Source organism: Pseudonaja textilis, chromosome 3, assembly GCF_049901715.1.
Source record: "Pseudonaja textilis isolate UNSWEBS1 chromosome 3, rPseTex1.2, whole genome shotgun sequence".
Taxonomy (NCBI): Eukaryota; Metazoa; Chordata; class Lepidosauria; order Squamata; family Elapidae; genus Pseudonaja; species Pseudonaja textilis.
The window spans coordinates 42,737,306-42,751,834 of NC_141992.1; the positions used below are offsets into that span (position 1 = coordinate 42,737,306).

General features: G+C 35.9%; 1 protein-coding gene across 13 annotated transcripts in view; it reads right to left on the reverse strand.

Moving 5' to 3' along the window:
- PFKFB2 (6-phosphofructo-2-kinase/fructose-2,6-biphosphatase 2) overlaps window positions 1–14,529 on the reverse strand; it is a 44,612-nt gene that overhangs the window by 16,491 nt on the left and 13,592 nt on the right. For 9 of the 13 annotated variants that reach the window (XM_087929359.1, XM_087929354.1, XM_087929353.1 and 6 more), the window contains 8 exons: window positions 14,425–14,481; window positions 11,913–12,037; window positions 10,453–10,660; window positions 9,191–9,337; window positions 8,723–8,827; window positions 8,002–8,131; window positions 5,681–5,743; window positions 3,368–3,438 (listed from right to left, as the gene is read on the reverse strand). In XM_087929359.1, coding sequence (XP_087785485.1) covers window positions 3,368–3,438; window positions 5,681–5,743; window positions 8,002–8,131; window positions 8,723–8,827; window positions 9,191–9,337; window positions 10,453–10,660; window positions 11,913–12,037; window positions 14,425–14,481 — 906 coding nt within the window. The remainder of the gene's footprint in view (window positions 1–3,367; window positions 3,439–5,680; window positions 5,744–8,001; window positions 8,132–8,722; window positions 8,828–9,190; window positions 9,338–10,452; window positions 10,661–11,912; window positions 12,038–14,424; window positions 14,482–14,529) is intronic. The other 4 variants (XM_087929361.1, XM_087929362.1, XM_087929356.1 and 1 more) reach the window with 1 other exon arrangement.

Consider the following 14,529-nt stretch of genomic DNA (forward strand, 5'->3'; position numbering starts at 1 on the left):
AATTCTGTAATTTTAGCTTTTGTTTTAAAACACAAATTTTGATTTGCATAACTAAGACAACTTTGACACCAGAAGAACCTTGTTTCAGTAAACTATGCTACAGTAGCATTACTACTGTGATCATTCTGACATTACAATTGGCACACAGTGACCATTTCAAGGTACAGTTGAAATATGTGATATCTTTATTATACCACCTGTATTGGCCACAAGTGTGTTTTCAGGGAAAATTTACATTGTGTGTTTTGCTATTTAAAACACTATATGATTTTGATCCAGGTTATTGGGAAAATTCAATTTTATTAGCATTAAAGTGCTTACACTTGATCAGTGCTGAAGGTCTTGTCTACATTTCAAAGCAAAGAGCTTTGACAGTACGGTGGACAGGGCCTTTTGATAAATAAACTGTTGAAACTCCCTTTTGCATACTATCTTTTGAGTAGTAATTTTCAGGCCCTTTATTACACCAAATGTACCATGACATTTAACTATTTTAGTAGGATTTTGTCATTTTAGCAGTTTTTAAATGTTGTAGTTAGGGTGCAAGTGCTTGTTTTTAAAATAGTGAACAAAGTTTTTTTTTTTTCTTATAAGTTATGTTCAGATATTACTTTTCCTATGAAAACCTGAGGAAAAGTGTCATTTTCTACAGATTAACTCACAGCAAGTTAGCAGTTGAGAAAATTGATTAGGAATTAGAAATAGAGCACAGGATATGTAAGTAATGAATTTCATGCTAGACATACATAAAATAATATCAGTAGCATGCAAAGAATTGGCGTGAAATTCAAGGATACATAGACAGATTTCTTTCTCTCCTTCTCTTTAGCACCATTAACAGCTATTCTGTAGCCTGGGAGATACAATAGTAAAAGTACATGAGGATTACAGATAGAAAAGAGAATTTTCTTTTTCTGGTTTGTCAGTTTAAATCTTTCTCATCAATACCACTGTTTTGTACATTATTTCTGATATAAGATTGTTATCCAGTGCCCACTTCTGCTCAGCAGATTGACTATTCTCATGTACTGGGGACTTTTAAGTTCATATTTTAGAATTGTTTTTCTAATACAGGAAATATATATATTGGTATTGCATAAGAATTTGTACAGTATCTACTGTTGCAGCCTATGAAGATATAATTTATAGTTCAGAAGATTGAAGTGAGATTTTATTGCTTCCTGTGGTCCACTAGATTCCTGAGTGGGTAGGATGCATGACTAAGTCCTCCACACCCTATGACAGTGCAGATGGGAAAAATTTCCCAAGGGTTCTTTGCATAAGGACACAAATATTTTCCATGGATATATATCTTGTGACTAAATGACTAGGAAACTTCAGTCAGCTTTTAAAAATAGAAATTATTATTGTTGTAGTCTTTACATTTTTGCAATTTAACTCCCAAGTCAACAGTTTTCTCCTAGATCATGAAAAAAATGTGAGGCTATCCTTTTTTATCAACAGCATTATATGACAGAGCTTAAAGCTTTGAAATGTAGAAATAAAAATATATTGGAAAGTGGATATCTAACTAAGTAGTATTAAATTGTAATTATCTCCTTTCAGTTGACCTTGACCACTGGAGAATATATGGATATTGTTTTCCTGGGAATAATATGGGAGTGGATTGCTCTTCCTTTGTTTGGATTTTTTCCCCCTTTAAGTTGCTGATCTAGGTTTCAACCCATGTATTTCGCTGCTGTTCCATTCAAGAACAAGCTAGCACTAATTTTGTTTTGTGACAATCTGCCAAGGACAGATAAATGCTGCTATGTAGAACATTACCAATTAATTGAAAAAGATTCAAAGCACATACGTGAAATACCAGTTTGCATGAATTAATATAAATGCATATTTACAAGTTTAAAAATTAGTGGTGTTCATTTCAATAAAAGTATTTCCAAGAATCTGCAGAATTATTTTCTCTCACCACCAAATTACATATTCCTCCCCATATGTTTACACATTGCACTAAGCCACAAAATCTCGGTTTGTTGAACAAGCCACACAACATTGTTGGGATGGGGCCTATGTATGGGTTCTTAAAGGCCTAACCAGACAATAGGAAACTATGTTTAAACAGAATGTCAATATTGTTTTTATACTTAATATAGAAGAAAATAAATATTAAAAGTTATGTTGAATTTGATGGGAGAGTCAAAGCAATTGCATCTTTCTCTTTAAATTAACAGATAAGAGATCTGGCATGCAGGAATGTAATTAATACAAAATTAGATGGTGTTGCCAGGTGTAATTTGGCAAAGAACCTAGAGCCAAAGAAATGAAACCACAGCTTGATTTTTGGAAAACACAATCACAACAAAAACAAATGAAGCATATTGTAACTTACCATGCAAGTGAAATGACATATTTGCTAAGGTTGGAAGAAGTAACTGTTCTTTTTATTGACAAAGCATTTGTCTACTCCCTTTGATAGAGCACTTTTCATCTCTACAAGGTCTTATCTGCAAATTTTGGTAACTCAAAAAGGTTTTTTTTAACGTGTGTTGACTTTGTACAAAAGCTTCTGCTGCTGCTTGCAATAGATCAATAGAAGAGTCAAGAGACACTTCTGTACAAATGCAGCAGCATCTACACAGAAACTTCTTTTGTAAAGTGAAACAACATGGCTCATAGGTCCACTGTTTCACACAGCATCATGAAAGGTGCTTCATATGGGCCTTCATCACAAAGAATCATTTGGAAGCTCTGCCCAAACCAATATTTGCAAACAGAACGAAGTCTTGGCAGTCCCTTCTCAGAAATGAAGTATTTACAATACTTTTATATAACTTTTACCAATGATGTTACACAGTTCTTCAGAGTGGATCTGAAATTAAACTTGGATATAGATGTTGTATCTTGATCTGCTTATGTTCAATATGAAGCAATGCCCTTGATCAGTCACTGATTGTTACACAGACTTCTTCCCTATTTAAAGAATTCAGGTATTTCTATTGCAGTTCTAGTAATTCTGAAAATTATCTTATACTGTTTCATGATGCTAATATTCTTTGAATCTGTTTTTCTAGTTTGACCCTTGTGAGTAGTGTTTAGCTAAGCTGACTCTCCTAATAATCCTTTCTTGTTTTTTAAGTCTGCATTTTGTGGAGTATTTGGTATGTCCAATGTGGCTGTCCACAAACTGTCACCAAATATTCAGTATAAAATAAATTTTATGAATTTATTTTAAGGTTTCTTTCTATATTTGGGGAGAACAAAAGAAATGAAAAACACATTATAAATACTCTTTTCACTCTTTCCTTTCTTGAGAATTACCTAAGATTGACTATGACTAAGTCAGAAATGAAATATATAAAAGATAAGAAGATAGAGGAGTTGTAGCCGAATGTTTTTTAGTACATACCACTGTGGATGGCTTGTCCCGGTGGGTGTCTACAGCTTCAACATTCAGAGAAATCATGTCTAATTTGCAGCCTTCATAAAATTGAAAATATAGGGAATTTTAGGAACCATTTTGGGAATTGAAGTACTGTAATATCATCAAGAAATGAAAAGCAATATATATCAAGGAAGAGATCTGAAATACTTGAATCCAACAGACTCCAAAAAGGACTATGCCAAAGTAGGCAAGAATTAGACATATAGACGGAAGACATAGATCTCACTGTAATTATTTAATCAGTTATTCCCCAACAAGTCACATTTAATTTAGCTTATCATTAATTTAATTTAACATGTTTTATCAGGAAGTGTACCATTATTTATAAAGGGAAACTGAGATGACTGTTGTGGTTTGCCGGCAGCCTGTGCAGACGCTAACGGAATCAGACAGTGGAGAAGAACGGCGACCAGTCCGAGACTCTGGGGAGGACTCAAACAAGGGCCCTGTGTCCAATGCAGAGATGGGGCCAGGACCATCTGGGAGTTGTGTGCTGACTCTGGAGATTCCAGAGTCTGGCAACAGCAAGGCAGAGGAACAAGGGGAGCCTGTTCCCAGTGTGCCTGTGCACAGAGCTGCTAGAAGGCAACAGCAGCTAAGACAAAAGGGGTGACTTGGGAATAATTGCCCCTCCCCTAAGGTATAAAGGAAGTGCAAAGGTAGAGAAACCTTAGATACAGGTACAGATAATCAGAGTTGGAAGGGACCTTGCAGGTCATCTAGTCCAACCCCCCACCCAAGCAGGAGACCCTACACCATTTCTGACAAATGGCAGTCCAATCTCTTCTTGAAAGTCTCAACTGATGGCGCTCCCACAACTTCCGAGGGAAAGCTATTCCATGGGCTGATTGTTCTCACTGTCAGAAGGTTTCTCTTTGTTTCCAGGTGAAATCTCTCCTTGTTCAGTTTCCACCCATTATTCCTTGTCTGGCCTACAGGAGCTTTAGAAAATAGCTTGACCCCTTCCTCCCTGTGGCAGCCCCTCAAATACTGGAAGACCGCTATCATGTCTTCCCTGGTCCTTCTCTTTACTAGACTAGCCAAGCCCAGTTCCTGCAACTGTTCATCGTATGTTTTAGCCTCCAGTTCCCTAATCATCCTGGTTGCTCTTCTCTATACTTTTTCTAGAGTCTAAACATCTTTTTTATAATGTGGTGACCAAAACTGGATGCAGTACTCTAGGTATGGTCTTACTAAGGCTTTATAGAGTGGTATTAGTACTTCCCTTGATCTTGACTGTATCCTTCTGTTAATACAATTTAGGATTGCATTAGCTTTTTTGGTGGCTGCTGCACACCGCTGGCTCATATTTAGCTGGTTGTCCACTAATACTCCAAGATCCCTCTCACAGTTACTGCTATTGAGCCTGGTTTTACCCAGTCTATATGGGTACTTTTGGTTTTTCTTGCCGAAGTGTAGGACTTTACTTTACATTGAATTTCATTTTCTTAAATATGGCCCATTGTTCTAGTCTGTCAAGATCCATCTGGATCTTGAGCCTTTCTTCTTGGGTGTTAGCTATTCCTGCCAGCTTAGTATCATCTGCAAATTTGGTAAGTTCCCCTTCTATTCCCTCATCTAAGTCGTTAATGAAGATATTGAAGAGTACTGTGCCTAAGATGGAACCTTGTGGCACCCCATTGCTTACTTCCCTCCATGTAGACTTAGACCCATTGTGGAGTACTCATTGAGTACGGTTTGCCAGCCAGTTGCGAATCCATCTAGTGGTGGTGCTATCTATACCACTTTTTTCTAGCTTACTAAGAAGTAGGTTGTGGTCTACTTTGTCGAATGCCTTGCTGAAATTTAAATATATTATGTCCACAGTATTTTGCTGTGTACCTTTGCAGGAAGCAAAGTTGTTCACTCTGTTCGGATTAAATCTTAAAGCTCTGTGTGGACTTTGTACTTGGGTTGGTTTTTTACAGTTAATTTGGCACTTTAGTTGTTGGCAGAAATTCAAAGGAGATAAAGGTGGGTCAAGGGACTGTTTGGGACTCATTATGGGCTGGGAATGAGCATAATTCCCAGCGTTGAAATAAAACAAGAATTGTTTGGACTAAACGTGTGCTTAATTACGGTCCCAGGAAGCCTTGGCCAGAACAATGGGTAAAAGTCACACATGTACCAAAAAGTAATATATAACTGTACTAATTACACTTTATCAATTCAAGAAATAGAAGATACCTAATCTAATGAAACAAATAATAAGATAAATAGATATTTGCATTACTGCTTTTCTCTCATATGTTCCAACATAAACAAATAAATACTTGCCATAAGCAACTGGTGTAAGCTTAAAGATGGTATGAAGAGGACATCTTAAATAAGGCAATTCATCTAAGATAAAGTAATAAAAGTTAAACAGATGTGCTGGATAGTAGTGCAAAACAGGCAGTATACTTTGATTCAGCAGGAACTATGAACCAACCTGCAGGCTCTGAAGAGTGACACACAGAGAATGTTAGAATTAGAATTGAGGTACAGAATAGAGGCAATACAACTATATTCTCACAAAATTTGACTATTCTAAATATTCTGCTGTACAGAAATTTAAAAATTTCAATATGGAACTCAATCTAATTTCCATAAACCTATTACATAATAGTAATTCTCTGAAATTATCTAAATAAAATTTCTTTCAAGTCAATGGACAGATCTAGATAGCTTTGCTGGTGGCAATATGGAAGTGGTTTGCTGTTGCTTTCTGAAAATACTTCTAAATTTCCTGATAACACTTACAATTATGATATTCCCTGGAAGTCTCATATGGAAGCATTGATTAGGCCTGATCTAGACAACTTTGGCCAAGAAGTAGTATTTCCTAAGATGATATATTATAATACCTGGATCTTCTATACAACAACATGGTTTTCCTCTTCTGGACATCCTCCAGTTGCATGGAGCGTGTGTGTGTGTGTGTGTGTGTGTGTGTGTGTGTGTGTGTGTAAATTTGACATTCTCAATTATGCATGCAATATTGATACACATTCAATAGGGGCTGGACTCTGGATTATGCCATATATCATGCAAATTTTGACACACATACATAGACACACAGACATGCACTACACTCAAGCCACTTATCAGGATAGCTAAGAATTCTGGAAATGTTAATCCAAGATATCTCAACTATAGTAGACTGTGGATGGTTAATGTAGCAAGTATATTAACCCAGTAATACTGAGTAACATTTAAAGAACATAGAGAAATAATCAATATAAAAACAAAAGAAGATTGCAATAAAGCTTGGTCAAATAATAATTTGACATTTGCCATAACTGCATATTCATTACATAATCACATCCTCATCTTCACACATAAAGATTACTGGCTCCAATATCAATAAAAGTCACTGAATGTGTATACAGTATGTATATTTTGAAAGTGCCCATAATGTCAATAATTTTAGACAGGACAGTGATATCTAGTCTGGAAAATAATCAATAATCTGAAACTGAATCTATTTTAGTAACTATGGCAGCTTTATAAACTCAGTAGAAAAAAAGGAAGAGTACGTGTGAATGTGAAGCCTGAGTTTCATCTGGACTAAAGCAGGTAAAATGGAAAACTCTCCTCTCCTTGCACATTGCAGTTCTGAATGAAATCTATTCTCATGGCTGCTATCAATGTTATTATTTATTAAACTGATGTGATTACTAATTATGCATTTATTGTCTTATGTAGTTTATAAATTGTTTCCTATTAAGGAAGATAAACTCTTGGTGGTTGAAGACTATATACAGTTTGGTTTTATTAGATTAAGGCAGCATAGCAGTGGTGGTTAGGGCTGTGCGGTAAAAGTAGGTAAGACAATGTTAAAAAAGGAAGCAGTTCAGAAAATATGACATTAAAAAAATATCAGCTTCATAAACAAAGCTCCCTCAAAGAGTTGCTATAGAAAAATACAAAAGAAAAGAACTACAAGCTGAACTTTCATGGCAAGCTATGATGATCAACTTCAATAAGGTGAACTGGGAATCTAAAGCTTAGAGAAGGAACTACTGTTGTGGTTAGCGGGCAGTAGGTGTGAACGGTGGAGGAGAGCGAGGACTCAGATGAGGGGCTTTCAGAGATTGTGGGGGCTGGCAGCAGTGATAAGGGGGTTCCCGAGGAGCCAGTGCCAAGTGTACATGCACGCGGGATTGCTTGTAGGAGAGAGCAGTTACAGCAGCATGGGCGACTCGGGAGTAAGGCTGCAAGGTGAAGGCCCCTCCCTCAAGAGGATAAAAGCCAGGTTTGAAGAAGCGTTCTCTGCAGAAGGCGAAGACACTCTGAGACTCAGCCTCATGGACATTATAGTTAGTATTTGAAAACTCTTGTAAACTATTTCTTATGTGTGGGTTTTTGGCAGCCTTGAAAAACAACTTGGCAAGGCTCTTTCTTGTTGGAGCTAATTAGTTGGAAGCAGCCTTTTATCTGTGAAGAAACAGAATTCGTGAATGAAACCTTAAAAGGTGGGGGCTGCTGCCTTTGTCTTGTGTTTGCTCTCTTGGAACCAGGTTGGGTCAGAACAACTACATATAAACTGCTCACCTCTATTCTAGATCATCACTGCTTTATTTCCATTTGCTATAACAAGAAAAGTTTTTTTTTACCTGCACTCTTGTCAAGAAAATAGGCCAATAGACATCTCATAACTGCCTGGTGAGAAATAACTAGGACATTCTCTTGACGTTCCAGTTCCATAATTACAGGTTCCAAGCGTTGGACCAAATCTTGGTAAGACTAAAAAAGCCCCCAAGAAAAATATTAATCAAAAAGATGGAAGTTTCCAATAAATGTCTTTTTAAAGTATCCAAATACTTTTTCTACCTAGCTGACTATTATATTTTATCTACTATATTACATATATTACATCATGGATCTTTCTTGGAAAATTTAACATAGCTTACATGAATTATTTTGATTTGGGGAGGGGAGGCAAGATTTCTAAATCAAGAACTTCCTTATTCTTTATTGGCATCATTATAACACCTGAAAATTGGTCGGTGGGTAAAATATCATAATTTATATGATTCAGAAGGCTCTGATAGCATTTTGGATTTCAAAATCTAACACTGCATTTAGACTGTTATGACTTTGAGGATATGAATAAGAATCTGGGAGCAATTATGTCACACTAAGACTTGTTGCGTTTCTGCCCTAAAATGATAAAGCTTGTTTATTATGCGATTTGTCAGTTGGCTCCAGGAGAGTTCTATATTATAGTTCTTTTTTAACTTTAAGGACTATTGCAACACAATGAATACACTTCCAACTCTATCAAATGAAAGTGGTAATATTTAGTTTAATATAGCAATGATTAAAAAAACACACTTCTCCTCCAGGATAGCGGTAAAGGTACTTCTCTTGATCTCGAAGTGCAAACTCTTCTGGATATTTTCTTTGAATCTCTTCATATGTCATTTCTTCACATACTCCCTAGAAAATTAAGTATGGAATGCAAATGAATTTAATTGAACCTAAGCAGTTTGTCTTTTCTAAGATTTACATTTTTCCAAACATGACAGCAGATATATTATACCATCTATTATTTGGAAACAGGACCTTGACAGTATTGAACTTGATGTATTGATAAAAAGTGCTTCTCGACTGCAGCCATATTGAATAGGGATTTATTTTTAAATTTAATTTATGAAATGATGGATGGAGAGAAAGAGAGAGAGGTGAAGGTAGACAGAGAGACAGATAGATGAAATTATATGTAGCTTATCTTTATGGCAACAAAGTTTACTTGAAACTACATCACCACTATCCTTTTAACTTTTCTGCCATTCTACTCACTGCATCGATTTCATTCAGTATCTTCCATTGCTCATATGGTACGCCTAGGGCTTCTGCTGTTTGGATTGTTCTTTTCAACTGGCTAGTCCAAACTTTCAGATCCATAATCTCTTGCTCTTTGATAAACATTTTCAATGCTTCAGCAAACTGTAAAACAATACAGTAAGATTAAGATTTTTCCTTGCATATTATGAAGATAAGGATAGTAACTTATCTTTGGTGCTGCTTACATTATCAGGAAAAAATTTTAAGGTGGTATTGGAAACAGCAATTTGGAAGCTGTAGAAAGCAACTTTTCTCCCCAAGTCATACACAGCTAAATTTTTATAATCACAAAGTTCAATACAAAATTTGTCGATTTTCTTGTATTGTATATAATGGTCATTTTGTTGTTTTTTGGTTTTTTTTGTTTCCAACTGCTGTGCTACAATTCCAACTGTAATATAAAGTTTTTTGATCCAAAATAAGCTTTTATCAGTGTATCATTCTGAAGAATTCTCCCATGTTACAGGCCAATTTTAGAGAAGTACAATGGGCTGCAACAGGGCATGAAAGAAACCTTCATCAAGGAAAGGTAACTTGACTGCAATCCATTATCTTAAAATAACATATCAAGCAATGGGTTAAACAATTACATGTAAGCATGTTTCTATTATAAATGGTCCTATCCAACTTGCAAAGTTTTTGTGATTATTATGAATTCTGATTTATACTAGAAGTTTACCGGTAAAGGAGTGGGTTACTTTGAATAATCACAATCTTTTACAATAAAATAACTAAGGATGGAGGATATCACAGAAGAAATTTGAGGTATAAATGCTAAAGAAATCTTCTATTTTTTATTCCATTCAATTTATTTAAAACACGTTTATATCTTTTTTTAATGTTTTTTAATTATGTAAGGTGGTAATGTTTATGGGTATTCTCAGAATATTATTTAAGTATAATAAATTGAACTATTCTTCCAGTAAAAACTAGTAAATTTAGAATGTAATGTTTGTTGTTTTGAGTATGTATTTCTGGTCTTCAGCTGAACTGAAAGTAAATGTGGGCAAATAATCTGTCTTAATTTAGCTGTTAGTATGCAAATTCCTGTAGCTCCTGTTTGCAATTCATTAAAGCAATGTGAGTGTAGAAAACATGTTACATTTAAGGAGTTGCTGACAACTAAAATGTGTGTGCTCTGACTGCCTTTTTGCCTTGAATCTGAAACACAGCAGTGCCCAACAAAATTTGCAAACTTCCTGTGAATTAGATCATACCTGCTTCCCACGTGTTGACAGGCCTGAATCTCCACCTATCTTTCTAATAAGGTTGCATTCACTTTCTCCATGTCTACAGAGATAAATTGTGCGTGGCTGAATGTGAATATTCATGAGATAATAGACAATTTTACTTTGGATGTAGTCTTGGACCCGGTTGACCAGAAAGCGCTGCCCAACGTTGATAACTTTAATGAAAGAAAGGTCTCTGCAATTAAAAAATATATACCAGAAATCATTAGATAGCAAGACATCACACAATTATTCAATGTCTGTTTTTGTAACTAAGGGAGGGCGCACCACAAAAAGAAAGGTGAAAGGCTGATGCATAAAAGAGATGAATTTGAATATGAGAACCAGTTTTTAATTATATATTAGATCAGGGTAGTACTTAGGATTCTGTCTCCAAAAGATGTTTCAGAGATGGTGGAGGATGCATATAGTACATTACATTGGACTTGCACAACAGCTAGAGAATGTAATGGGATTGTAGGAAAAGATATAGCTGCATTTTTCACTCCGCCACTAGTCCAAAGCACCTTTTAGAGATCAAATCTAAAATGCAGATTGATTCTCCCTCCCTCCCCCCCCCTCTTTTACCCCTCCCCCCCCACTCACCAAAGCAATAACTGTGTATGAGAAGTGGCAAGGTAGTAGTAGAAAGATATCGGAAAGCAGAAAGATAAAAGCTTATTTCTATGAAATCATGAGGGGAAAAAACATTATATTTTAGCAAGTATTTTCAGACATATAAAACGTATCTCTGACTATTGAGATACTTTTTAAAGTATACTAATTATTACAAATATTTAAATGTTTTTAAACTATTTCTAAATATTGCTAAAAAGGAGAAGTGATTCTTGCACCAGTCCCAAACCAAAACAGATGTTACAAAACCTGATTCTTATACTAGAAATTATTTCTGTTCTTAATAAGTAAGAAAGAATAAACCTTGCATGCATAAAATCTCTGAATTCTCCACTATTTTCTAGAATATCCTTCCAGAAATCATAATATCCTCCCATCTTTTCTTCCACGCCCTTTTTACTCCAAACACATGCAGTAACCATGATCCAGAGAAGTATCAATGGAATGAGGTATGGTAGAAGGTGACTTTTCAACTCTTTTTTCCCTGACAACCTCACTGACCAGTCTCTCCTGAAGTTTGGAATGGTGAAGCATTCTTTTAGGGCAGATTAAGGCATAGGGAGTTTAGAACAAAATAACTGTAACTGAAAAACTGGGCAGAGTATTGTGATCCCAGAATAATCCTCCATTTGAATGTCATCAAGTTTATAAGGAAGACCTTATCTTCTTCTGTCACAGCCCAAACCTATTCAGGAAGAGGCTTTTCAGGGAAGGTCTTCAGAAAAGTCACCTCTGCCTGGTTTTCCGTTGGTGTGTCCTGGATCCAAGTCTATGATCAAGAATTCCCATGATTCCTTTGCTGTGCATCTTACTTGTCATAATCAACTGGATCAAGGGGTTGATAGGTGACTTTATAACATTCTATTCTCTTCAGAAAATCTTCCATCACATTTTCTCGGTTTCTTTCTGGATAATCTGGACTGGAGACTTTAACATCCTGGTGCAACCAAAAAACCGAACTCTTTGAAAGGCAAACTCTATCTATACAAAAACTTTATATATACATAAAGAGATAAACAGCAGTGATAACAATCTTAAACTCTACTTTTAATAAACCACTTTTAATAAATATTACCTTCTAACAAGGTATAGTTTTGACCATCTGGGAATAGATATACAGAAATGTTTTTTTAAAAAATGCACTGATTCTAATGCACAGGTATGCCTTCCAAGATTAATAACCAGTTTCCAAATGTTAATTTGTTTCATGTAACTAGATATAAGGTTTTGCAGATTCTGATGCCTGAATAATTTTAAGAGACTTTTTTTAAATCTTATAATCTATTTATTTTATAAATTCATCTAATGAATATAGTTTAAAAAGTATTGCACCAATACTTGGGAAAGCATTACCTATTTTAATTTTGTCTATTTAACTGAGTCAACACTATTTTAAACCCTAACATAACAAAAACAGATAGTTTTAATACAAAATATTCTAGCATTTATGCATACAGTATCTTTCCTATTAGACAGTTTAGAGAAGAATATATGTTAATCTGCTGCAACAAACATAGCAAAAGTAATAAAACACTCTAAACTTTTATTGTAACAGGAATATATGTAGCCTACAATCTGGTGCACCAGATCGTTGGATCTTTATCCTGAGATAGGCAGGCATGTATATTTTTGGGTGCAATAGGGATAGAACACTCAGAGAGAAATGACACAAGACATTGTAGATAAAGAAAAGCATGGTAATTATTGGTTGTTGGGTTTGACACAGGCACTTTTCCACTGGTAAATTGATTAACTCTTACAGCAGGGCTGTCAAACTCATGGCCCGAGGGCCAGATGCATCATGTGTTGGCTATGCCCATGCCCAGTTTAGCAAAGAGGGGAAAAGCCATGATACGTCATGTGATGCCGCTGTGATGACATGAATTTGATACCCTTGTCTTATAGTGAGAGAAGAAATCTTAGCTTGTTTTGTGTAAAACATTCCAAGAAAACCTAAGAAAAACAATTAATAAGCAATACTTATAACTCCTCAGACAAGCACCATCTACCTTCTATCTATAATATACAAATCAGGCAACTCTAGATATCCTAATGTTTCTGGAATTAGTATAATCAAACCAGGATATATGGTATTTATATTATCACACAGTAGAGCAAATCCTCCCCCCACCAAAAAAAGAAAAACAATATGTCAAGATCTTATGGCCTACATCCCATCGCTATGACCTATGCATGCTTAGATCATCCCGTGATTGTACTACTGCAGTGAATAATTATCATCTATCCAGCTTTTTATGGTATATGGCCTGAGTATCTAAGGACCACCTCTCTCCTCATTAGATCCAACAGAACAATGTTAGCTGATGGAACCTAGATTGCACATGATTTCCACCATGACACCTGCCTTTTGAAATATCAATCCCCATAAAAATTGGGGTGGCTCCAACTCTACAAGTTTTTATATGTATCTGAAAATCTGTTTTTTTCTCAAGCTCTAAGATATGTCCATTTACTTTGTTTACTTTTATGTTACTTTTTGCTTTTGCTTTTAGACATTGTCTATTTTAATCTATATGTCACCCAGAGTCAGTACTCAGTTTATACAATCTATTATTGTACAAACAAACATAAAAGACTCTAGCACTCTATTTCTAATATGTTGCAGTCACTGTAGGGCAATATAGTCTTGGCAAAACTAAATTCTATAATGGAGAAAGGTTTGTGCAGAATGGGACAGAGCTCACAGAATTAGCAGACCAATACTCAGTGCCCAGTTCAAGCATTTACCAGCTGTAATTTATCTTCCTACTTTGAATTCTTTATGGTATTGCACATACTGTATTCTTTCTACTTTGAAAATATGATTTCTGACTGGTTTGACTTCTAACTTTGGCTATAGAGCAGTGATGGCTAACCTTTTTGGCACCAAGTGGCCAAAGCACGTGTGTGCACACAAATGTATGCATGTGTGTGCAAACCCCCAAAATGTAATGTGCGTGCGTCCCACATGCATGTGCCCTGCCCCTGCCCCTGCATGTCACCCCTGCGCATGGATCTCACCCCTGCATGCACATACCTCACCCCTGCACATTGCCCCTATGCATGCACACCACCCTGCGCACGCATGCATGTCCCAAAGACCAGCTGGTCAGCGGGAGGCACACACACATGCGCCGCAGAGCAGAGCTGGGGTGATGGCTCGCGTACCCACAGAGAGGGCTCTGTGTGCCACTTTTGGCATGAATGCCATAGGTTCACTATCACAGCTATAGAGCCTAAGCTTAAACATGGTCCAATTATGCTAATTATTTCTTCGGCAGGAATGATTAAGCAAAACAAAGCTAGAGAATGCAAAACACTAACCAATATATTGGCTGCAATGACTTCTGGATCATCACAGACAGATTCCACAAAAAAAACCTACAAAAGAAAAAAATGATTTTATTTTATAAAATACAAAAATTCTGG